At 36.0% G+C, this 10,083-nt stretch overlaps 1 protein-coding gene across 1 annotated transcript; it reads right to left on the minus strand.

Moving 5' to 3' along the window:
• Positions 1-266: 266 nt before the first annotated feature.
• On the minus strand, positions 267-7,095 carry LOC136804893 (uncharacterized). The gene is made up of 5 exons (XM_067061404.1): positions 6,840-7,095; positions 6,454-6,644; positions 3,581-4,405; positions 2,587-2,682; positions 267-1,016 (listed from the first exon to the last, which is right to left on the minus strand). The coding sequence occupies exons 1-5, from the start codon at positions 7,093-7,095 to the stop codon at positions 537-539; spliced, it is 1,848 nt and encodes a 615-aa protein (XP_066917505.1). The 3' UTR covers positions 267-536.
• Between the last annotated feature and the right edge of the window lie 2,988 nt (positions 7,096-10,083).

A 10,083-nucleotide genomic window follows, 5' to 3' on the forward strand; every position in this document is an offset into this window, starting at 1 on the left:
AGTTTTTGAAAGAGCTTTCTTTTTTATAATAAAATTAGCGTGTATCTAAAGTATACTCTGTAAAATAAAATCTTTATATTAACTTAACAAATATTAATATTAACAAGTGTAGGCTCATTTAAATGAAAGGCCTAAATGTGAAAAATTCACCTTTCATAGTTACCTACTTCAAATAGAGGCGGGAAGACAAAAGACAGAAAACAAGATAAAGTTTTGCTAGTTTAACCAGTGTTAAACTTAACTAGTGTTAAACTCTGATCCACTTATGATTGACTCCATAAAACATTTAAAATCCATACTTTCATCTGTTAGCGCATTGCGAGGAATAGCCAGCATATCAGAATCCATAATGACGGAATCATTCTCCTTATTTTCATTTCCAGAAAAAAATCGATAAAATTGCAATAGTCAAAAAAAAGAAAACAAATAGAAACAAAACAACCTAAAACAACTAAAAAATCAAGAGTAAAATAAAAGAACATCTAGAAGTAGAGTTTTTTTCCAGTAAAGCAAAAATAGAATTAGAAGTCTAATGTCTAGGAGGAGTTGAATCCTGATCCATCTATAATGGCTTTGATACAGATTCCCAAGAGTTCATCCGTCACAGAATTTCGTGGAATAGCAAGTAGAAAAAAACACGTGGAAGTTGCAAAAGCTGTACCATCAACAAATTTAACTTTTATTTTCCTGTTTCTCAAGGCAAACAAGGTTGGCGACCCCGTAGCAAAAGTTAAAAGTTGTTTCAACTCCTGGACACTAAATTCTTCAATGGTGCGTTTAGTAAGCAGTTGTTCTTCGTTGCTACCATTCACAAATTCCAGCGTAGCAACAACATCATCGCTTGATAATTCTTTCTCACAGACAAAGAACTTCCTCATTTCATCAGGGTGTGATTTGATTGCATCAAGCACGCCAAGTGTCTGGAGGCCTTCTCTTAGTTGATCAAGACTGCTTTTTCGTCTGATTAACACATCAAACACCACCATTGATTGTAAAATCTTACTTTTAGTATGTTCCTAGAACAGAATAAAAAAAAACTTTATACCCTCAAGTTCCTGATAAAAGGGAAGAGGCAAATTAGGGCAGAAATAGGCAAATTAGGGCAAAAATAGGCTATTTAAGACAGAGTCCTACTGGGTTGGCTCCCCTACTAAAATTCCGGATTTTTTTTCGATTCCCCCTTGTTTAATATCCCCCACCATTTATTTCAATTTTTTTGGATTGGTTGGGCGTGGTTAGGACCCTTGTTAGGGGTAGCAACCCAAAAATTTCAATTGATATGTGATTCTTAAGGGTTACTTAGACTACAGCAATATATTGCTCATCAATATATTGTTGAATATTGTTGGAATATTAAAAGCAAGTGTAAGAGCCCCGACAATTAATTGTTAGCGAAATTTTATTTACTTTTAACGTCTCGCAATTAATTGTCAGGGCTCTTACACTTACTTTTAATATTCCAACAATATTCAACAATATATTGATGAGCAATATATTGCTGTAGTCTAAGTAGCCCTTAACACTATATGGCCACTTTTTAATAGGTACCTGGGAATTCTTTTTAATGTTTTGATTCCAACATCCCCTAATTTTATTTTCCTTTATTTATCCTCGTTAAATTTCAAATTTTTCACTTTCCCCAAATACTTTAATACAAAAAGGGTCAACTTCTGCAGGATAAAATTACGCGGATTTGGGTGTCATCCGCAAAAATAAGTCCCAATGGAAATTTGAAAGATCCTCATCCCCGCAACAAATTTTTCTTCAATATAAGAAAATCTTAAATACTGAATAATGTATTATGAGTTTTGTTTTGCTCTTTCCTCTTTAGATTCATTATTATCGTTCCTCGAATCCCATTCTGCGTGGAATCTTCTCGTATTCGAATTTTTAACACTATCAAAAGTAATCTATAGAGACCTAAGCCTGATCATCCGAACTAAATCCCTGCGAAAAATTAGCAAACCCCTCATCTGCGAGATTAAGTCCCCCGAAATCTCAAAATTTAGCAGATGAAATATAATCCCCGCAAAAGTTTATACCAATTAAGTACCTAAAGAAAAGGGGCGAAATCAGAATGATCCCCCTTTATAAAGGCGGGGAAACAATGACTAGAGCAAATCTTTCTTTTGATATTTTATCTGCTCGTTATTTCACCAGCCCTTTTTCCAACAGCCCTAATTCTGCCACAGGTTAATTTTACCCTTACGCCAATTAGGGCTGCAAAAACAACCGAAAATTGCCAACTAGGCATCTAAAAAGGCAAAAAGGCCTGTAAAAAAGGAGCTTGAGGTAAAAAAGTTAAAAAATATTTTTGCTTCCAGTTCAATGGGCGACAAAAAGAGCCGCATGAAATTTTTTTCTCCACATATTGATCCCAAAACTCTATTTCAGATTTCATCTTGTAAACAAAAGGAACGTGATTACTAGCTCACCATGATGAATTGGATGCTCGAGAAGAAAGGTTTAAGGTGCAAACAAGTGAACAAAATTTTAACACAAGAAAGCTAATCATGTACCAAACAACTAAGTATGAAAAAGTCATAAAATTAGGTTTGACAAAACTATCAATAAGGAAAAACTTACTGTAAGGACCGATCTTTCCCTTATCTCATCTATGATGATACATAATGTCTCATCACTTGATAGCTCCTCCAATTCAGCAGTGTCAGCGTTGCATATCTGTTTATATAGAAAAAAAGCACAAAATATGAAATTCAACTACCCTGTGCACACTCACAAGTACTAACCCCATAAACAGCTCACTATGTTGCCTTGGTGTTTTCGACCAGATTTTGGATAAATATTAAAATTGGATCGCACAATTGCACATGAAATCAACCCAACCCTTTCTTTTTGGTTTCAGGCAAAACGGTTTACACAGATTTGTTTACATTTTCTCATTAACCTTGCCTATGCCAGAGATCCACTTGAGAAACCATGAATGGAGCAATCAGGATCTGCTCAAGAGATTACATGACTTAAACTAGAAAGAGATTCATTAAATAGTGATTTCATAGACAAGTAGCCAATCTCTAAGTTGCAGAATCGTTTTGTAAAAATCTTTGAAAATTTTTTTTCAGTGGTGAGACTAAGGTCCTCAATTTAAAGTTTCTCAAGTACAATCATATGCAATCTCAAGGTGATTTTGCATGTGACACCATGCATCCAATTTACAATTTCTTTTCACTTCTTTGGGAAGGAAGGTATCACAATTTGAAACATACAATTAACTTCAGTGAAAAATCCTTTTCCAACGTTGGCTTTGTGAGTGGGAGAGTTTCCCAATAAGAAAATATTGAGGTTTACACTAGGGGTGATTTTAGATTCGGCTGAGACCTCATTTCTAATAGAGTGAGACTTGGAACTCCTTCAGGGGACACTATGATTTAGAGCTTTTTTCAACAAAAATTCTAGATATCTTGGCCTTTGCTTATTCTTAGCCTTATTGTAAAATTTTTGCTCTCAAAAAGTGTAGCTAACAAATGAATAAACAAACAACAGTAGTATTAGGATCTCAAGGTAAAACAGTGTATGCACTGTAACGTGACAGTGAAATAATGAGTATATATTTAGTTACCTTTTTGATAAGATTCTTGTAGACTGGGCTTGCTACTTCTTTTGAATCAATCCCAAACAAAGAATCCTTGATACAGCCTGTCACAATGTAAGTGTAAATTGTAGGTGCCAGATATGGGAAACCGTCTCCTCCCTGGCATATATAGTGGGAAATTATTTTTCCAACCATGACAAAGTTTTCATTGATATACGTTTCAGCTGTTGATACAGGGAGCAACATTGGCAGTTCCCCTTCAAAAAGCTTGTTGGTTACAACGTAGGGATCTGAAATCTGCTGGAAAAAACTTGTGTAAAACTGACGGAGTAAGCCACCGAGATCAACCCCAGGTCCCTGCGATGCTTCCGTCGAAAAGATGATTTGTAATGGTATTCCAAAATCCAGATTTGGGTCTTTGTACAGAGTGTATACATTATTTACAAGAGTTTCAGGATTAACATGAACAATTGATTTCCGCTTTCCTGCAAGTTGGGCGGTCAGTTTTTTTTCGATAGACACTGGACACAATTCCTGAGCAATTATGTCTGCTGCTTCATCAAGGTCAGATGTCTGCGAGAGTGCAGTGTTTACGACATGTGTGGGTGCACCAGGAAATACTCCAGTCAAAATTTCAAAATTCCTGTCTCTGCTCCCACCAAGCTGCTGCGAAACATTGGTTCTGCTACCACCAGGTTGCTGTGAATCATTGACTCTGCTACTGCCAGGTTGCTGTGAATCATTGGCTCTGCTCCCACCAGGCTGCTGTGAATCATTGGCTCTGCTACTGCCAGGTTGCTGTGAATCATTGGTTCTGCTCACGTCAGATTGCTGAGTGTTGGAGTTATTGGCCTAAAAACAAAGAAAGATTTTGTTCATCTTCAAGAATTTTCTCAAAGTTCTCACAGTGCAGGGGCTTATGTATTCTCGTGTGCACCATATTTGTTACAAGCAAACTAACTTTGGATCTGATGCCCTGACCCCTCAAGGGTCAAGAAAATTTTGGGTTACAAAATTTTAACACCCCTGTTACAAAAAATTAAAGTCGTCAAATCTAAAATTTTTTTTGTTCCATTCGAAAGAGCATGAAAAACCGGTAAAGAAAAAGGCCACAACCTATATCTGAAAATCTCTATATCTCGAGATATTAAGAAAATAAGGCGACATGACGTCATCTAAAAAGGAAAAATGGTCAAAATGAAAAAACTTTTGGTTCATTTGAGAGAAAACCTTCCAAGGGAACAAAAAAGATTACTACGAAAAAGTTTGAAAATCGTTTTGAAAGAGGCTTTTTATTTTAAGTTTTGCCTGTAATCTGCTGGGCTGGGCGTGCCCAAGCTCCAACCATAGAGATCATAAATAAACCCTAGAGGGTGTGTTTGACATGAGATTTGATGGGAGTTTTTATCAATCTGGTATCCAGTTGATGTGGGTCACTTTAAAAAATTTGTTCAATGTCAAATAGCAAAACACTACAAGGTCATCATTTTCACCCACATTGACTGGGTACCAGAATCAACAAAACTGCCATCAAAGCTTTAGCTGGGCCGTGATTGTAACACCCTCTATAGGCTGCGCGCATCCCCGAAATTGATTTTGATATAGGGGATGCGTATCGTGTATGAAATTCCCGTCCGAGATCTACCCCAGAATTGGGGTAGGCAAAATTTGCATAAATTTACATAATTTCGTCACATCCAATCAAAGAAAGAAAAAAATGAAGTCATTGTGTTGTTGTTTCCATAATTATAAATTTTTATTCATGGAACAAAGAAAAAAAGAAGTCATTGTATTGCTATGACGCATAATCAAAAAAAGAAAAAGAAAAGACGGGGGTAAATTGGGACAGAAATATTTTAGACGATACGCATCCCCTATATCAAATCATATCAGAGGGGATGCGTGCAGCCTACACCCTCTAGGGTTTATTTTAGACGCCTGTTTATACTATGTAGAAAAATATAGAAACATATTACCAAAATTTGTTCCCAATTCAACAATACTAAAAACCCTGTTTCTTTTTGTGTTACAAAATAACTATTCTTTATTCAAATCGACACTATATAAACAACTATGGGGAACCGCCATGGGAACAAGGCTAGCGCCGGCCTACGCGGATTTATTCCTTGGAAAATTTGAAGAAACACATATCATAAACAGCCCATTCAATAGTTACATCAAGATTTACAAAAGGTTCCTAGACGATATATTCATAATATGGAACGGAAATAAACAAAATTTACTTGACATGTTCAAAAATATCAACAGTGTACATAAACAAATAAAATTCACCATTGAATTCTCTAAAACATCCATTAATTTTCTTGACACCACAATATACCTGGACAAACCTACAGACACATATATGAGTAAACTTTATAAAAAACCAACTGATACAGACTCCCTTCTACACTACTCGCCATACCATCCGAAACACACCTTAATTAACATTATATATACCCAAATACTTAGATACAGAACAATAACTACAGACAACAAAATTAAAAAAAAGAACTAATGAATCTTAAATCCACCCTTCTAAACAGAGGATACCCAAAAAACATAATCAACTCGCAATTATCAAAAATAAAAAATAAAAACCAAAAAGAATATCTCTTTAAATCAAAACCAACTCAATACTTTCAACTAAAGATTTAAAGCAAAATGGTTAACGCTACCACAACACCAATAAATTTCGAAAATGAAGACGGTAAGACATTAATATTCTCCTAATATACTTTGAAATACCTAAGATTTCTTTTGAGTTATGCCACCATTCAGCTGTTAGTGTTTCTGCTACCTCATGGCTATATTTCCCAAATTTTAGACTGGACTGTTTTGTAAATTGAAGTATGACTTTTTGCCATATGTGACCTAAACATGCTCAAAATCTTGCTCACCTGTTGAAAATTTCGCAGAACCTGTGGTAGTACTCTTTCATCATCATCATCTTCATCAATGTTAAGATCGATGGGTGGCATTCTTTTCAATCGTGCATAAATTTTTCCTTGTCCTGCTAACTTCTTTAACTGATCGTAGTCATATGAGAACCCTGAAGCAACAGATGGGGCGTAGATTCTATTTTTTATACCTTTTCACAAAACAAAGTCATCATCTTTGAAGGCTATCTCTCCTCTACAGGATCTAACAATTGTTGTCCGTATTTCTGATTCCAACATGTTGCTGTGTAGCGTCAGCATGGTTCTGGCACAAACTAAAACCTCAGCAAAAGGGTAGTTTTCAATGGCATCCTCTTTAGGAAGCAACATTGTGAGTTCGTGAGTACTCTCCTTAGGAGCTTTTCTCTTTCCTCCAGTCAAAATCCGATTTGGATGAGCCGGGGAAGTATTTGTAGTGTTTAAATTGTTGGCACTAGCAGCTGCATTTCTAATCAATGATCTTGTCCTAGCAACCAAGTTTGCCATGTTTGATGGATTTGGAGGCAAAGGAGATGTTCGAGGAGGGGGAGAGCCAACCATCTCTTCCACCCTCTCTTCCACAACATTGCGAATAAATGTTCTTAATTGGTCATTTTCTTCCATTGTAATTCTTAAATGAAATAGATATGAAAGAGAAAAAATGATAAAAATAATATTGAATTAAAAATGCTTCTAATGTATTTTCCAAATCTTTTCAAACACAACACTTTTTCACCAGGTAGATTTGATGGCATTTGATAAGTTCAAGCTGGTTTTTAATTGTTTACCTTAAGGGAAGAAAATTTTGTGGCATTTAATTTAGCGGTTGAAGGCATTTTAAGTTAGGCTAATCTAGCCTCAAAATATGGAATTTAGAGGTAAAATTTCCGAACGTAAGATTTGTGTTTCTCGGCATTTTATTTTGCATTTGACACCCAAAACCGCAAAATTAAATGCCGCAAAAATTTCTTCCATTCAGATATGTTCTTTCTACTCTTTTGCCTCTTGATGTAAATCAGACTTTTAATTTCGCAAATGATAGAAAATCTGGGAAAATAAATGCTGTAAAATTAAATGGAAAAAGCAATTTTACAAAATTACAAAATTGCCATTTGAGGAGCAATGACCCCCTTTGGAAATTCTTAAAAAATGTACCAAAAAAAAAACCCTCAGAAAATCAAATTGGAAAACCTCCTGGAAAAGCTTGTCTATAACCAGACGGTGCTAATCAATAAATTCGATTATCGAAGTTGTCAATAATGATTGAAGTAATTGAACGACCTCTTATTGATTAACAATTGAATTTCAAGTACCAAAATCTCTCAGGTGGTCAGAAAGCTTTGGAAAACTCTGTTCCAGTAATTTTTTTTTGATTTTTGTTACAATCCCCTGATAAAAAAGTGCTACGACCACCCCCAGAACTGAAATTTCTTTGAATATGACCCTGCCGGCGCACCGAACAGTCTGGTGTTAAATACCGGGAGCTCTAAGCACTGGACATGCATCAGAAAAAAAATAAATGTGTCACCGAACACTTCGGACTTCAGACTTCCATAAGTCTGGTGTTGGGGTTGTCCGGTGGTAAAAAGTATTCTTATCAAAATGTCCGGTACCACAATATCCGGTGAGCTGGCAGGGTCGTCTTTGCATTTTCCGGGCCATTTTCAATGTTTCAAACTTAAGCTCGGTATTTGAAATGATTGAAAGTTAGCGCTAAGTACGGTACAGATTCGTTAGTGGATGCGAGCAGCCTATGATTTACCGTATTCTTCCAGTCAATCAAGCTAAGTTTCCTGGAATCGAAAAAGTTATGGTAAACCTTTATAGGGCAAACTTTTTCATCACTTGCCTAGAAATTTTGGTCTGGTTCACCGACAGCCTGGGGGTGGATAGTTTGGCATGTGTATATCAATGTAAAAAACACTTCACGGGTCTCCTGTCTAGTTTACTGTCAGTAATTCAAATGATGTTTGAATGGTGATCGATAAAATGTTGTGTAATCAAAATGATCGAAGGTAATTCAATGTAACCAAGCCCCCGCGCTCGATAAGATCGATCATCAGAACGGCTCGATGACGGATCGATATGTGATCGATGGATTACTTATCGATCCGGATAGGAGATCGATAGAAGATCGATACTCAAGATTTTTTGGACCAAGATCATTAATCGATTACCTATCGATCGTTTATCGATCCATAATCGATAAATATACGTACTCGATATCCGATCGATAATAGTATACCAAAAGTATCCAATAGTAAGTATTGATAATCGATGAAAGATCGATCGGCAATCGATCAAAATATGGATCGATAAGGGATCGACAACGGATCGATACTCAAGATTTTTTATGGCTCAATCCTCTATCGATCTCCTATCCGGATCGATAAGTAATCCATCGATCACATATCAATCCGTCATCGAGCCGTTCCGATGATCAATCCTATCGAGCGCGGGGGCCTGGAATGTAATCAAAAGTAATTGAAATGATCAAACAGTAATCAAAATGCTCGAACGAATCGAAAAATGGTAGAAAAAAATACCAAAATAGTTGTGTGGTGTGGGTATTCGATTACCGATAAAATCAATAAGTGGTCACTTACCACCTTTGATTATTATCGATCATTATTGATTACTTCGATCATGATCGAACATCGGATTAGGACCGTCTGGTCTATACCCTTGTATATGGTCTAAAAATGGAAAAGCCCAATGAGTCTAGAACAACAAGCATTATAAAAACATATGCAATTTGTTGCAGTTTTGATTCTGGATTTCATGATAAAAAATCCAAGGTAGAGAAAAGAGGAACCCTTACAGGAACATATACCATGGCCAAAGATCATTTCCAGACTCTAACACCCTAACCTAGAAAAATATGATGGTATTCAATAAAATATTCCTACCTTTCTTCCACCGTCCACGTCCAACAGTCAAAGGGTCCCAGTCAAAGACTCGTTTTTTGAAACTGAAACGTGCTTTGCAAATATCGTCCCAAAACAATAATATTGCGGACCGGAATTCTTGTGTCTAGCCTGTACCATTCTGCGCAAAAAGACTGCGAAAGCAAATTTGAGGACCAGAAACACTTTTGAAGATTTTTATTCGTCGGGCATGCCCGATGAATATAATATATTCGTCAATGAAAATTTTTATTCATCGGGCATGCCCGATGAACATATTTTTGTGTTTTACTACCAATAATTTCATATTTTAATGCCCATATTTTTTTGATGAATATATTTTAATGCCCATATTTTTTTGATGAATATTGCTACAGAAACTCAACCATAAGGGGAACAGATATCCTATTTGGGAAAACAGATCAAAATTTTAATTCTGAAAATTGTGGAAACAGATCAAATTTTCTAGGAAAGATACTTTGAGATTAAAAATTTAGGTTTTGCGGAGAAACAGATCTTCATTTCTAGGAATAAGATTTTTGAAATATTCGACCAACAGATCAAATTTTCCAGGAAGGCTATGTCTGGGAAACAGATATTTAAAAAAAGGTCCTCGTTGGATGCTTTCGGCTACGCACCTCTAGGGAAACTACAGTTCGCCATGGCAAGTTTTAACACTCCGAGAAAGAGGAAGTTTGAAAAAGAA

Source organism: Clytia hemisphaerica, unplaced genomic scaffold (genome assembly GCF_902728285.1).
Source record: "Clytia hemisphaerica strain Z4C2 unplaced genomic scaffold, Clytia hemisphaerica genome assembly, whole genome shotgun sequence".
NCBI classification, from domain to species: Eukaryota; Metazoa; Cnidaria; class Hydrozoa; order Leptothecata; family Clytiidae; genus Clytia; species Clytia hemisphaerica.